The following is a 16990-nucleotide window of genomic DNA, read 5'->3' as shown; positions in this document are numbered from 1 at the left end:
ACGCAACAAATGACTCATCCAAAATGGTCTTTCCTGTCTGGTTACAAAACTGAAGGAAAAGCAGTTTAGATAAACACAACCCAAAGGATGCACCAGTACAATATTAAGGTTGGTACATGACTGAAACTCTGAATTGGCATACACATTTTAATTTAGTACCATATTTTATACCATAAGCAAAGGTGGCAGGAGGCCTAAAAATTTAGCTGAAATTCCAGGTGATCAAGTACTCTGATCTTACATATACAGTGTATCACAAAAGTGAGTACACCCCTCACATTTCTGCAGATATTTAAGTATATATTTTCATGGGACAACACTGACAAAATGACACTTTGACACAATGAAAAGTAGTCTGTGTGCAGCTTGTATAACAGTGTAAATTTATTCTTCCCTCAAAATAACTCAATATACAGCCATTAATGTCTAAACCACCGGCAACAAAAGTGAGTACACCCCTTAGTGAAAGTTCCTGAAGTGTCAATATTTTGTGTGGCCACCATTATTTCCCAGAACTGCCTTAACTCTCCTGGGCATGGAGTTTACCAGAGCTTCACAGGTTGCCACTGGAATGCTTTTCCACTCCTCCATGACGACATCACGGAGCTGGCGGATATTCGAGACTTCGCGCTCCTCCACCTTCCGCTTGAGGATGCCCCAAAGATGTTCTATTGGGTTTAGGTCTGGAGACATGCTTTGCCAGTCCATCACCTTTACCCTCAGCCTCTTCAATAAAGCAGTGGTCGTCTTAGAGGTGTGTTTGGGGTCATTATCATGCTGGAACACTGCCCTGCGACCCAGTTTCCGGAGGGAGGGGATCATGCTCTGCTTCAGTATTTCACAGTACATATTGGAGTTCATGTGTCCCTCAATGAAATGTAACTCCCCAACACCTGCTGCACTCATGCAGCCCCAGACCATTGCATTCCCACCACCATGCTTGACTGTAGGCATGACACACTTATCTTTGTACTCCTCACCTGATTGCCACCACACATGCTTGAGACCATCTGAACCAAACAAATTAATCTTGGTCTCATCAGACCATAGGACATGGTTCCAGTAATCATGTCCTTTGTTGACATGTCTTCAGCAAACTGTTTGCGGGCTTTCTTGTGTAGAGACTTCAGAAGAGGCTTCCTTCTGGGGTGACAGCCATGCAGACCAATTTGATGTAGTGTGCGGCGTATGGTCTGAGCACTGACAGGCTTACCCCCCACCTTTTCAATCTCTGCAGCAATGCTGACAGCACTCCTGCGCCTGTCTTTCAAAGACAGCAGTTGGATGTGACGCTGAGCACGTGCACTCAGCTTCTTTGGACGACCAACGCGAGGTCTGTTCTGAGTGGACCCTGCTCTTTTAAAACGCTGGATAATCTTGGCCACTGTGCTGCAGCTCAGTTTCAGGGTGTTGGCAATCTTCTTGTAGCCTTGGCCATCTTCATGTAGCGCAACAATTCGTCTTTTAAGATCCTCAGAGAGTTATTTGCCATGAGGTGCCATGTTGGAACTTTCAGTGACCAGTATGAGAGAGTGTGAGAGCTGTACTACTAAATTGAACACACCTGCTCCCTATGCACACCTGAGACCTAGTAACACTAACAAATCACATGACATTTTGGAGGGAAAATGATAAGCAGTGCTCAATTTGGACATTTAGGGGTGTAGTCTCTTAGGGGTGTACTCACTTTTGTTGCCGGTGGTTTAGACATTAATGGCTGTATATTGAGTTATTTTGAGGGAAGAATAAATTTACACTGTTATATAAGCTGCACACAGACTACTTTTCATTGTGTCAAAAAGTCATTTTGTCAGTGTTGTCCCATGAAAAGATATACTTAAATATCTGCAGAAATGTGAGGGGTGTACTCACTTTTGTGATACACTGTATATACAGTGTATCACAAAAGTGAGTACACCCCTCACATTTCTGCAGATATTTAAGTATATCTTTTCATGGGACAACACTGACAAAATGACACTTTGACACAATGAAAAGTAGTCTGTGTGCAGCTTATATAACAGTGTAAATTTATTCTTAGCTCAAAATAACTCAATATACAGCCATTAATGTCTAAACCACCGGCAACAAAAGTGAGTACACCCCTTAGTGAAAGTTCCTGAAGTGTCAATATTTTGTGTGGCCACCATTATTTCCCAGAACTGCCTTAACTCTCCTGGGCATGGAGTTTACCAGAGCTTCACAGGTTGCCACTGGAATGCTTTTCCACTCCTCCATGACGACATCACGGAGCTGGCGGATATTCGAGACTTTGCGCTCCTCCACCTTCCGCTTGAGGATGCCCCAAAGATCTTCTATTGGGTTTAGGTCTGGAGACATGCTTGGCCAGTCCATCACCTTTACCCTCAGCCTCTTCAATAAAGCAGTGGTCGTCTTAGAGGTGTGTTTGGGGTCATTATCATGCTGGAACACTGCCCTGCGACCCAGTTTCCGGAGGGAGGGGATCATGCTCTGCTTCAGTATTTCACAGTACATATTGGAGTTCATGTGTCCCTCAATGAAATGTATCTCCCCAACACCTGCTGCACCCATGCAGCCCCAGACCATGGCATTCCCACCACCATGCTTGACTGTAGGCATGACACACTTATCTTTGTACTCCTCACCTGATTGCCGCCACACATGCTTGAGACCATCTGAACCAAACAAATTAATCTTGGTCTCATCAGACCATAGGACATGGTTCCAGTAATCCATGTCCTTTGTTGACATGTCTTCAGCAAACTGTTTGCGGGCTTTCTTGTGTAGAGACTTCAGAAGAGGCTTCCTTCTGGGGTGACGGCCATGCAGACCAATTTGATGTAGTGTGCGGCGTATGGTCTGAGCACTGACAGGCTGACCCCCCACCTTTTCAATCTCTGCAGCAATGCTGACAGCACTCCTGCGCCTATCTTTCAAAGACAGCAGTTGGATGTGACGCTGAGCACGTGCACTCAGCTTCTTTGGACGACCGACGCGAGGTCTGTTCTGAGTGGACCCTGCTCTTTTAAAACGCTGGATGATCTTGGCCACTGTTCTGCAGCTCAGTTTCAGGGTGTTGGCAATCTTCTTGTAGCCTTGGCCATCTTCATGTAGCGCAACAATTCGTCTTTTAAGATCCTCAGAGAGTTCTTTGCCATGAGGTGCCATGTTGGAACTTTCAGTGACCAGTATGAGAGAGTGTGAGAGCTGTACTACTAAATTGAACACACCTGCTCCCTATGCACACCTGAGACCTAGTAACACTAACGAGTCACATGACATTTTGGAGGGAAAATGACAAGCAGTGCTCAATTTGGACATTTAGGGGTGTAGTCTCTTAGGGGTGTACTCACTTTTGTTGCCGTGGTTTAGACATTAATGGCTGTATATTGAGTTATTTTGAGGGAAGAATAAATTTACACTGTTATATAAGCTGCACACAGACTACTTTTCATTGTGTCAAAGTGTCATTTTGTCAGTGTTGTCCCATGAAAAGATATACTTAAATATCTGCAGAAATGTGAGGGGTGTACTCACTTTTGTGATACACTGTATATCTGATCTTGAACATAAATCATGTTACTAACCTGTTGTACATTACTCATCATGTCTATGGCATTTTAAAAATTGCAGCAAATATCACTGAATGGCAACCAGTTGGGTAAGTGTATGCAGTATGGAAAATGCAATTAAAAATAAATGCAGCATTTCATTTACTATGACTGTTATTTAATTGCAGACAGTATTAACCCAAGATATTTCATGTTCTGTCTGAACAGCTTCATTTTTCTTGTTAATATTCATCCATTCCTGCATTTCAAGCCTGCAACACATTCCAAAAAAGTTGGGACAGTAAAGCATTTACCACTATGTAATGTTGCCATTATGTTATGAGCTTGTTGGACATCACATTTATTAAAACAAATGACCTCCAAGTGATCTTTTCAGCTATACTAACAGCCACACTTTGAGAAGGCTTTTTACAAGACTTGAAAGTATGTCTGTGGGGATTTGTGACAGTCAAAAAGCATTTGTATGGCCGTGCACTGATGTTGGTCTGGGCTCATATACTGTATACTCTCTCTCTCTCTCTCTCTCTCTCTCTCGTTCACACACACACACACACACACACACACACACACACACACACACACACACACACACACACACACACACACACACACACACACACACACACACACACACACACAGAGATATATGTAAACACTGCCATCTGGTGGTCAAAGTTATATTTATTAATATACTTAACAATGTGTTTTATTATTGTGTTTTACCTCCAAACTTGTGTCAGTAATGCAAAATGTAATGTTTTATATAACGACTTCTAGATGGAAGATGTATCTTTTTTTGCAATTTAAGGTAAACAATCTCCTGCAGTGTAATACTAAAATTTAATTTTAAATGTAAAATTGTATTTAAAATTTAAAATGTAAAATTGTATTTAAAATTTTAAATGTAAGAAATTTCCTGCAAAGGATTAATAAAGAATTTATCTATCTACAAAAAAGTATAAAATATAAACATTTCTAAAATAAATCAGATACACCTGTAACTGTTAATTAATGCGTTTTGCTTTCTTTTTATACATATTTACCACTATATGGTTAACACGACAAAAATAATTACAGTAAATTTAGTAATGAAAATGTTGTGTGTGGTGTGAAATCATGTTGTGTGGTGAGACATCACTTCAAATGAAATTAAATGGCTTTTATAAAGGTACAGTTATTCCAGTCCTCATGTGTTTTTTAAACAATGCATAATTGAATGCATAGTTAAATGCAGAAACAATGTAAAGTTTATATCTGAATTTATCATTTTAATAGATAGATTCACTTGTGTGAGTGATAAAAAAAAGACTACAAGTAAAGAATTAAATTGAAAAACAGCTACGAATAATATATATAGTTTGCATAAAGACAACGCTGAGCAGAATTGTTTAGAGGTCACAATTGAGAAATCTTCAGATGTGTAAGTTGAGGCACGTGCTAGCCTCCATTAGTCCAATCTAGGTTTTGTGTTTGTGTCAGAAGGCACAAATACAATGGGGAATTATATATGTCAAAACTAGGAGAATAAGAAGGTTAAAATGTGATGATCTGATAAAAAGCTACAAAACAAATTGTTGTAAACAATCAAGCTATGTGACTTTCCAAAAATTAGACCACATGTATAGCTGAGTAAGAAATCCAGATAATTCCAAAGGGATAATTCCAAAACACACATTTTGTTTTACATTTATACGTGTTATCACTATATTTTAAAACATGTTTGCCTGGAATGACACAGTGGTACCACGGTCCTGAATTTAAACCATGTCTCCCCAGTTTATATTGTAAATACGGCCTTGCACTAATCACTGTCTTTCAGAACCTTCATGTGTTTTTTTCTTGCCCTCTAAAACACAATGAAGGTGGATTGATAACTATAAACTGCGTGTATGTTTTAATAAGTGAGTGTTTTGTGCTGTGATTGATTGTCCATGATGTAATTCTGCCATGTGCTTATTGTTTCCCGGTACCACTATACCTATCCCATCTTTTATTATGAAGGAAGTAAGTATAATGAAGGAGTAAGTCAGTAAATAAATGAACAAATATTAGTATTTGTTTAGCTCTTTACTTGCTTATTTCCAGTGTTGATCCATTATATTGGCTGTTATTTAGAGTGTTCTGTAATTTGCTTTATATGGTTTTGTTTAAGAGTTCAGTTGACAGATAAACTGATAAAACTGAAACGATGTTGGCTTTATCTTAACTGTAACAGCAATGGAACAGTTTAGATTATCCATTAATGGATCTGCCATGGATGCAGTATGTGTTGTGTGATTGTTAAAACAGAAACAGAGGGTTGCCTGAACCACCAGGATCAGCACTTACCCAGATGTCTCTCCAAAAAAGGATGGGAAAATAGGCTACACTTTCTTATTGATTCTTAGGAGTAACAGAGAGAGATAAAGAAAGTTAAAACATTATGGTAATGTTACATTTAAAATAATGCTACACATGACCTATTTTTACTGCATCTAAAATTTAACAACTGAAAAGATTTACCCAAATCATGAAGCTCAATAACATCACAATGTTTGCACCAAACATTTAAAAACTCTGTTACCTCCAAGCACACAACTTAAATTGCACAGAAAACTATAAAAAATATTTTAAAACATATCATGACATATAAATGAAGTAAGAACAACAGAAGCAATAATTAACAATTACAGCAAAAATGCTGCTCCGCTAGCTAACAACTTCCAGGACCAAGGCAAAATAAACTAAGAAAAATTAGGCTTTTAGATGTTGGCTAAATGATATGGAGATTAAGCCATAGATGAGTTTGAGTACTGGTCTGATACTTGTGCTTGTCGTACTGTGTGGGCCTGGTTATCACTGTATTTTGACAAAGCTATATACAGACTGTGGCGGCCAAAAGTCTGAGACTACTAATGAAAACTTTATTATTTTGCATTTTCTCAACTTTAATTCAATGTTTATAAAAAATTTCATAAAAATCATATAATCACATAATCACTAAATTATATAATTGAGTAAAATTTTTTAATCTTTAAAAGATTTAAATGAACTTCACTATTTCTAAGCAGATATGGGTATATTTACATTCGGAAAACAATAGCAGAAACTGTATTAATGTAAACAAGCTTCTGAGCAGAATATCAACATGCTGTAATGAAAGAGATACTTGCTTATCTATCTAGTTATGTAGCCCCTGCACAACCCACATTTCCAGAAAAGTTGGGCCATTTTGTAAAATGCAAGTAAAAGAGGAATCTGTGATTTGTTAATTCTCTTGAACTCTCATTTAACTGATAATAAAACAAAGACATGCCCTTTCTCTGTTGTTTTGGCTGGCCAACTTGATTGTATTTTTGGAAAATACACAAATCTGGAATTAGGTGCCTGCTACACACCAAACAGTAAGGTGGAACAGGGCAATAAAAGAGTGAAAACTTCAAAGAATATGTATATAGTATATAATAAAATACTGTAGAATAAGTTACACACTTTGAAACATTTCACAATATGCAGGTTAATTGTATCATATTTAAAAAAGTATCCACCAAGAATCTAGGTCATTTTTTAGATCTTTCAACATAATATCAAGAAAAGATTTAAGGAATCCAAAATCTTAGTCCATGTAGGGCAGTCTAGAAACCTGGCAGAACAGCATTTAATGGCTTTGTAGACACATGGTGCATGTGCTTAATTGGCATGTCCTAGATCAATCAAGGTATAGATAAAGGACCACCAGATCTACACCCCATCACGTCCAACCCAATCATGGGACTGTAACCCTTTTAAAACTTCTGGAATGATGCCCATCAGGTGGCGCAGCGGTTGGCTGTTGTTCATTGATGGCGCCTGCACAGAGACGAGGGATAATGCGTTGATCAGGGTGTGGCTCTCCATACACAAACCTGATCCACATATAAACCTGCCTCGTGCAGATGAAAATATGCATTTGGCTACAGCATGTGTCGGGGAGGGTTGGCGTGTGTTAGTCTTGGCTCTCCTCAATAAGAGATCAACATCAGTAGAGAGGAAGCGTAATGCAATCGGGTAATTGGATTGGAGTTGTATGAATAATGGATATACAGTAATAATAAGAGTACCATGGTACATGTCCTGGGCAAAATGATATAACAGATTTACAGTATGAGTAAAAGGTATGACATCAGCTTCATTACATACAGTTAAGTCAGGTCATGCCATAGGTGATGGTTGTTATTTGCAAGATCTTTTTCCTTCCCCAGGTAAAGGATTTGCTTTCAAAGGCTGCATTTGTATTGTGAAGCTTGAAGTATGTAAAAAGTTATGACTTCACCACTTTTGAGACTATGCCAAAATTCCCCCAACGACTGATGACAAAAGAAGGAAACAAACGTCCTTATAAGGAAAACTGCCTCTTAAATGCACCCAGACACACTCACGGACACAAGCACATGTTTAACAGCACAAGTCTAAAATCAGCTCTTGTATGGTCAGTTTTGCTCTGAGAGCACATTTGAAATAGACAGTATTTCTTATGTTGCTATTCATTTCTTATTCTCTTGATATTTCTTCCTTAGATGTTAAATCCTCAGGCAGGTAAAGTTATGACTTCCAGATGACTTGCTGGCAAAGCAGAATGATCCAACAGCACTGTTCAGATTCAAATATCTTTTTGAGGGTTCATTCCATCATCTCAAGACACTTCACACAAGAGCGGGCAAATATTTAACTGCTCAGCTAAAATGTCTGATCTTACACATTGCTCAGATTAGATGCACCAATTTTAAACTTTCCCTTTTCTCAATTACATGAATTGCCTAACACAGTGGTTCTCAAACTGTGGTACGCGTACCACTGGTGGTACGTGAAGCAGCACGAGGTGGTACACCAGATAATCTCGGAAAAGTGCACCGAAAAAAAAAATTATAATAATAATAAATAAAAAATAACAAAATGTGTAAATTACTAATAAAATTCTTATAATTCTGTTTTAATAAAATCAGTTGAATTAAAACAAATCTTATTAAAACTAATGTGTTATTTAAAATATTCGGGGCTACGCAGACACCGTACTTCATTACGTCTATACTTCACGTTCGCGGTTTCCATCTGGAAATTTCCGAAACGGTATCAGTAAAGTTATCAGTAAAGTTATCAGTAGATCTCTCGCTTTTATCAGATCAGATCTGCGTTTGAAGCTCACTGATCTCGTTCCTGGCTGCTCCGCTAAACAGACGCATCCCACTCACTCACATGCCGATTCTATTGAACGGATCTTTGAAATGAACGAAAGGAGCCGAGTCTTTTATTTCTGCACAATTCTTATCGGCTGTAATCCACCCATTCAGCTTCCATCAGTAAAGGGGAATTAATCGTAAATCGTAATAAAGGCTGTGTATTGTCGATATTCAAATCCGAAACACTTTCAGTATTGCGGAGAACGAGACACACACACACACAGAGAGAGAGAGAGAGAAAGAGAGAGAGAGAGATAGTAGTATAATTACAAATAATTGAGAAATAAACTATGAACTTGTTTAATTCTGTTAAATCTGATTATTTCATTGTGCTTATGTTTTAAAGCAGAAACAAACACAGTCACATCTCTGTACAAGAGAGGATTTTTCTGAAACTTAATGAAATGCAACCACAGTCTGCCTCTTCCCTGTAGTGTTTTTGCCTTTTGAAATGAATCTTTCTCATTTAAGTGATGTTTGAATTAGGCCTACATTTAATGCAAATTTGATGTTAATATCGAGGGTGTCTTATAGTTTACCTAGTAGCGTGAAGTCACTTTTTGAACGGCTCCTTGAAAGGAACCGAGCCAAAAGATCCAGCTCCCGTCAAGAAGCCATAATTCCCATCACTAATATATATATACATATATATATATATATAAATATATATAAATATATATATATATATATTTATATATATATATATATATATATATATATATATATTTATATATATATATATATATATACACACACACCTAATTAATGTGAGCCTTATGTGGTTCTGTGATGAGAAACATAGGTGGTACTTGGAAGTTTCGATTTGATAATGGGTGGTACTCGGTCTAAAAGGTTTGAGAACCACTGGCCTAACAGAATGTCTATTACTGAAACATGGGGTTTTGCTAACACACACACATATACACCGATCAGCCATAACATTAAAACCACCTCCTTGTTTCTACACACATTGTCCATTTTATCAGCTCCACTTACCATATAGGAGCACTCTGTAGTTCTACAATTACTGACTGTAGTCCATCTGTTTCTCTGCATGCTTTATTAGCCCCCTTTCATGCTGTTCTTCAATGGTCAGGACTCTCCCAGGACCACCACAGAGCAGGTATTATTTAGATGGTGGATCATTCTCAGCACTGCAGTGACACTGACATGGTGGTGGTGTGTTAGTGTGTGTTGTGCTGGTATGAGTGGATCAGACACAGCAATGCTAATGGAGTTTTTAAACACCTTACTGTCCCTGCTGGACTGAGAATAGTCCACCAACCAAAAATATATCCAGCCATCAGCGCCCCATGGGCAGCGTCCTGTGACCACTGATGAAGGTCTAGAAGATGACCAACTTAAAAAGCAGCAATAGATGAGCAATCGTCTCTGACTTTACATCTACAAGGTGGACCAACTAGTGGACAGTGAGTGGACACGATATTTAAAAACTCCAGCACTGCTGCTGTGTCTGATCCACTCATACCAGCACAACACACACTAACACACCACCACCATGTCATTGTCACTGCAGTGCTGAGAATGATCCACCACCTAAATAATACCTGCTCTGTGGTGGTCTTGTGGGGGTCCTGACCATTGAAGAACAGGGTGAAAGCAGGATAAAAAAGGTATGTAGAGAAACAGATGAACTACAGTCAGTAATTGTAGAACTACAAAGTGTTTCTAGATGGTAAGTGGAGCTGATAAAATGGACTGTGAGTGTAGAAACAAGGAGGTGGTTTTAATGTTATGGCTGATCAGTGTACATACATTCTTATTCTATGGCAATCACTCAAACAACAATTTCTGAAACTGGCACATTTTTAGCCATAACAAACAGCGCAAAAAGCACTGTGACAAGACCTTCAATAACTCTATGTGAACATTAAAGCCAAAGTTAATAGTAATAGGCTGAGTTCTGTGTAAATCCAGACAGGATTTGTTTCAGACCAAAATGATGACCAAACAAAAACTAACAGTTAAACTGCTGTTTATGTCAGACACAACTGCAAATAAAAACCAAACGCATACATGCCATTCTGTCTTAAACTGTTGACTTTAGCCTCAAGTGTTGTAACTCCTGGCTAGCGTTCAAGTCAGTGGAATGCACATTTCCGAAAGTAGAATTATATACTCAATGACAAGCCAACAGCAGCTTCTCTTAAGAAAACAGTTATGATTAAACAAAAAGAACTATGCAAGATAAACTACATGGTCAAAAGTTTTTGAACACTCAAAACTGTTAAAGCAATGGCATCTAATTATTCAGCTAAAAAGAATCAGTAATTATTAAACAAAGTCTAACTTACAGACAGCATTCCAGTTCAATACTTAAATGTAGGAACACCCATGATGAAAAAGGAAACTTATCCCACAATGTTACACAAATATTTTTATAAGCTACAGCATTTAGATGTTTCTTAAGCAGAACAAAGAGGATTAGATCAAACTATGAAGAACAGCCAAGACAATTATTCCTTCTCTATACAGTTTGCACTACGCACTATGCATAAGAATTATGCACTATAATGCAATACTATGTACGTCTCCATCATGGTACATGTAGAATTGATAAAAACAAATCAAACTGGTACTGAAAAACTAAGTGTCCTCAGAATTCTCTAGAACTGTCAATTATATCATGATCAAACACCAGACATTTGCCGCTCAGGTGGCGCAGCGGTAAAAACACACGCTCGAACCAGAGCTGGGATCTCGAATACATCATATCGAATCTCAGCTCTGCCTGCCGGCTAAGGCTGAGCGGCCACATGAACAATGATTGGCCTGTTGTTCAGATGGGGGCAGGACTAAGCCGGATGGGGTCTCTCTCTCATGATTGGTGCAATTACGACCTCTGCTGGCTGATTGATGGCGCCTGCACAGAGATGAAAAAAAAAATGCTCTTAGGGTGTGTCTCTCCGTACACAACGCTAGGCTGCACTGCACTCGTCAAAGTGTAGGTGATAAGATGTATACGGCATACAGTGAACTGTAGTAACTAGGAGATATTATAGCCACAGTTTAAATGCAGTTAACAATGTTTACTTAAGACAGTGTTCAACAACTTGAATTATTTTAAAACATAAAAGGACACTGCAAAACAAAATTATTTGGACTGATCATCTGATTAGTAATATTAATAACAGACCAATTCTATAATGGTCGGTATGATCTTTTACAGGATCATGATATGGCCTTCATATACACTATCAGTGCAACCCAGTCTAACACCAATGAGAGACTTTTATATTAGACAGCATTCCTTAACACCATCAGTAAAACAGGAAATAAAGAATTAAGAGGGTTCCTCAAAAAGTTTTGAACTCTTTTTATTAAGAATTTCAAAAACACAGTACATAACTAATACCAACTTTCGTACCAATGCCATCAGCAAGAAATGTTTTTGGTTGAGCGTGTAGCCACTGATGCATTGCTGCTTTCACATCATCATCACATGAAAATCTTCTTCCCCTTAAAGCTTCTTTGAGCAGTCCAAAAAGGTGGAAATCAGATCTGGGCTAAAAGCTTGCTCTCAGTCTCTCGGATACAACCAATTACTACTCCTCCCACCCTCACCGTTTCCAACCAAAATATAAAAGTGCTGAAACTTTTTGAAGATCCCTCGTACATTAAGCCGTTCAGATATTTTGAGATTGTTTTTTGTTTACTGGTGGCTTTAATTGTTTTCTTTTTTTTCATGGAAAAGTATTAATCTAGTAACTATTACAGTTGAAATTGGAAATATTTAACCCTCAAGAAAATTATGGATTTACAACTTTTCTGCAGAGCTAAATTAGGATTTAAAGGCTTAAGTCTTTATCAGATGAATGATACAGTAATTAAACCAAAAATGATGTAGTATTTCAGAGTAGCAGGATATTTTGTTAATACTACCATCATAAAAGTATTTAACCCCTACATAATATTGCTGATCTTGAAACATACTGCTAGTCTGTATGACCTAAAGTGTGATAACATGATTAATCCATTAAAAACTTAATAACTACCCTTAATCTGATTCACCTGTCATGTGTTAAGGTACGTTCAGGCCAGCAGCAAAACTATGTGACAAAGCAACAGGTTCTCATTTGTATTTAATTAGAGCTGGTGATTTCCAGTAAAAGGAGGCAGAGCAGACATTAGCAACTTGAAGTGGGCAGAGTCAGTGACATGAAAAGTTGAGCAAAAAGTTTAACTTTATGGAGAGAAGTGAAGTGGTGATTACCAAAAGGAATTGAGAATTGAGCAAGGGGGTACGTGCATTATCTCAATGCCACCGTGAAACGGTATGATCCATTCTTGGTTCCTACTAGAAATGTAGGAGAAATGCATTGTCACAGTGTCAAACTTCTGAAAAAATAGACATAGCGGTGAATGCAAAGAACAAATGCAGTTTACTTGTCATGTTGACTGCACAGCTAGTGATTCACTGTGCAGGGATGAAATGAACAGACAACTGATTTCCTTCCAGGATTTTTATTTTTAGTGGGAACATGTCTAAACTGTGGTAAAAACTGTGGAAAAGAATCTGATTTGTGATCAAATATATTTTTAATACGCTCTGTTGTGCCATAGCATTTTGTTCTTAGCGTTTGTTAAACTATGGCAACTAAATGCCTACAGGCGAAGATTATGCTTTCGATGTAAACACAGGGTGATCAGTGACAAGCAATTTACAGGGCAAAAAATGCTGCCAGTCTGAGCATTGACACACCACCCAAAGATGTGTTCTTAGTTAGTAAAAACTAACTAAGGAGCTAGTCTCAAAAGCTATGAAAGGAGATAATTTAATTGCTCTATAAGGGCAATGGTTATAGATACATTTCCAACACCTTGAACATTACTAGAGACACCAGTGGGAGTATTGTCCATAAGTTTCAAAGTTATGGCACAGCAGCAAACCTGCTTGGCTGTGGGAGAAAGTCCACAATTTCATCCAGATGTCTTAGCAATCTTAGAACAACAAAGAAAAACTCATGTTTCTGCAAATGACTTACAGGATGAAATGAAAGCTGGGACAAATGTGTCAGTGGCAAACATAAGAGGATCACTTAACAACCAAGGACCTCATGGTCAGACTCCATGATCAGTGGCACTCAGGATTTTGAGAAGAAATGATATGTCTTGTGGTAAAATTGAACCTTATCATAAGTGGACTTTCCATCAAAACAGATCCCAAGCACAACTACAAATCAATCAAAGCTTGGTTAAGGAATTAAACTTGGAATATTTTGGAGTTGCCTTCTCAGTTTCTAGATTATATCCCATAGAAAATCTATGGTAGGATTAAAAGATAGCAGTTGCAGCATTAAACAAACCTCAACAAGCTTAAAACTGGACAAAGATTCCACAAGAGAGGTGTCAGAAATTTGTTAGCACTTGCCAAAATTATTATTAGAGTTTATCAAGGCAAAATGATGTTCCACAAGTACTGGGGCTAAGTTTTTATAATAGTTAATAATTAAATTTATTTTGTATGTATTGCTGTCTCTGTTTAATTAGACTTTTTTGTTGTATAATTTTTTTTTTATTTCATTTTATATACATCATGGTCTTTGCTGTCATATCAATTGAGTTAAAGAAGTAACTTTAAGAGAATAACAACAACAGTGTAGGTAGAAATAACTGGAAGATCTTTTTACTTGCTCTGATGTGCTCTATAATAGCTAAGAGCCAATACGAATGCTTGTAAACCTACAAATCAACAGGGCTTGAACAGTTCTGCAGGCTGCATCTATGTAGTAATATATGGTAATAATAGGCTTTAAGAGTTGTGGGTTGCAGGTTGAGAACCACTAGCTAATGGTTTGACTGCACTATGGTCTTATGATGCTGATTGTAGATGTGCCAGAAACAGCACTCTTAGAAAAAACAATGTGTCACATCTACCCACTCTAAGTGAATTTAGTATCTACGTCTGCATGTAAAAAGAATCTTCTATAACAGCTGTAATCTTGTATAAACACAAGTTCTGTGCCACTTTTTAACTCTACATTAATACGCCCCCCCAAAAAAAAAAACTACATGTTTTTACTTGTTTGGACTTTGGTTATATCCATGAGAGTGTAAGCACACTCTGACCCACTAGCAGCTGGGGATTACCTTATAAGGACTCCTGCCTGAGTGAGATGGAGGCGAGCAAGAAGAAGTGTACCATCACTACTTTATTCACTCACATTTTAAAAGCAGACATTTTACCAAGTCTATACATGTATTAAACCACACTCAACTTATAAGTAGTAAAATATTTTAAGCCCCATTATAAAAAGGGTGTTGTACATAACAAATGTAGTCAGCCAGGGCAGTTTTATTTCTCAGAGCCAGCAAAATGCCGTTGTTTAATGTTACTGCATCATCAACAGTACACTAAATTCAGAGTCATGTCCATGACTACTGGCTGTTTATCATGGCTATCACTTGGGTAACAACCACCCAACTGTTAAACTGCCACAAACTAGCTTAAGTTTAACTTTTAAGCTCAAAACCTGACAGAGACATTGAAGCATATTTTATAAAAAAAGAAATTACAGATTATTCCAACCACTGTTTAAGGTTTTTCTAATCTACACAGAAAGAAAATATCACTATAATCTTGAATAAACCAACACAGTTTCATAATCTCACAGAAGACATCAATTACAATACTTCAATCTTTTTGACTGATGTCAGTACGTCAGCAGCCAGCAACAATTTGTGTTACTATTCTAACTGTTGAATAAATACATGCTATGGTCAATTCCTCTTACAGTGTAGAACTATTGCATGGGGCTTCCAGTTGCCTGGATAACTACTTGCACCAATACTTTCTAGTTCAGTATGTGCACCATTTACTGATTATTATGGTAGTGAATTACACACACAGTCGTTTCTCACAGTTAACTTTGTTAAATTAACTAATTAATTAATTAATTTAGTCATCTTAAAGTGTTGATTTATTCATTTAACCCCCAATATATTAAGGAGTCTTACAGTGTGTAATTACCTTTACAGTACTGATTTACCCCAAACTAAAGTTAATCACCCCTTTAAGTGTTTATTTAATTCACACTACATTTAGTAAAGCCCTATTATATTGAATAAACAGTGTTTAATTGCTTTTTACAGTGTTGAGTTTACAATGTTTAATGACCTACTAAAGTGAATTAACCCACATTTTACTTAATCACCTCATACACTGAATTTATTTCAGACTAAATGTAATCAACGGACAGTGTTTAATTACATTTTTTTAGGTAATTAACACATACAACACATACAGTTACCTCTCACAGTATTAAATTTACACGTACAGCATTAGGGGTTTATTAGAAAATAAAAGAAATCTATTTGATGATACAAAGTTCAAAGATTCGAAATAAATCAATATTAGAAATGAAATGAAACAAATAATAAACTGTATTGAACAGTCAGCATGAAGTACTGTGTTACTGTGACTTTTTTAGTTTCATAAACATTCTGGGAAAAAAAAACATTAGATAGAATTAAGTATAGAATAAAGCCATAACAAAGCCAGATTTACAGTATTATTACAGTATTATAGTGAACCTCTTCAATGTTTATTTGTATCTATCTGAACTGCCACTTTTAGAATTAAATAATTAAACAAATAAAATGTTTGTGTGCATGGTTCATGGTTGTTTTAGCTGTCCACGTCTAATCCGAATTGGATAACAAATGTATCTATAAATCAATATAAATGCATATTAAAGTGCTCATTTTTATTCTTATTTTTGGTTAACTAAAGCTCACCTGGTGCACCTGAACAGGTCTGTGAGGTTCAGTGTCAGTCTGGCGCAGTTGAAAGCCCCAGGGTGCACATCCCCGCAAATTCACGCATGCGTAATTCCACAGCGCGCTCATCCCGCACAGCCTCCGACTCTGAGCAGGAGCGACTGTGTCCGAAAGAAAATATCGAGGGGTTTAGGTAGGTGCACATACCCCAGTCCAACCCACTGCTCAGCGTCATTAATCTGAGTCCTGCCCAAAGTCTCTCAGTTTCAAACTGGAGCTTGGACAGAGTGCTTCCCCTGTAATACCTTCACATTTTTTACTAACTCCTGTAATCACTACCAGGCATGAACAATCTTTATGCACATCTTGCGGTTGTTAACAAACTGTAGAGCTGTAGTTAGTCCATTTACAAACTTTACAACTACAGTAGACAGAACAGTTACCAGTAGAAGAACTGCCTAAAGTGGGAAATAATCAGGGTACCAAGACATGAGAGCCATA

General features: G+C 37.5%; 1 protein-coding gene across 1 annotated transcript in view; it reads right to left on the bottom strand.

The window, feature by feature from the left end:
• The window catches only part of LOC134312304 (synaptopodin-2), a 29919-nt gene extending 13301 nt beyond the window's left edge, over positions 1-16618 (bottom strand). Inside the window, exon 1 of the mRNA XM_062994146.1 lies at positions 16508-16618. Coding sequence (XP_062850216.1) covers positions 16508-16618 — 111 coding nt within the window. The remainder of the gene's footprint in view (positions 1-16507) is intronic.
• Positions 16619-16990: the final 372 nt, after the last annotated feature.

This window comes from Trichomycterus rosablanca, chromosome 4 (assembly GCF_030014385.1).
Source record: "Trichomycterus rosablanca isolate fTriRos1 chromosome 4, fTriRos1.hap1, whole genome shotgun sequence".
NCBI lineage: Eukaryota > Metazoa > Chordata > Actinopteri > Siluriformes > Trichomycteridae > Trichomycterus > Trichomycterus rosablanca.
This window is presented reverse-complemented; position numbering and strand designations above follow the sequence as displayed.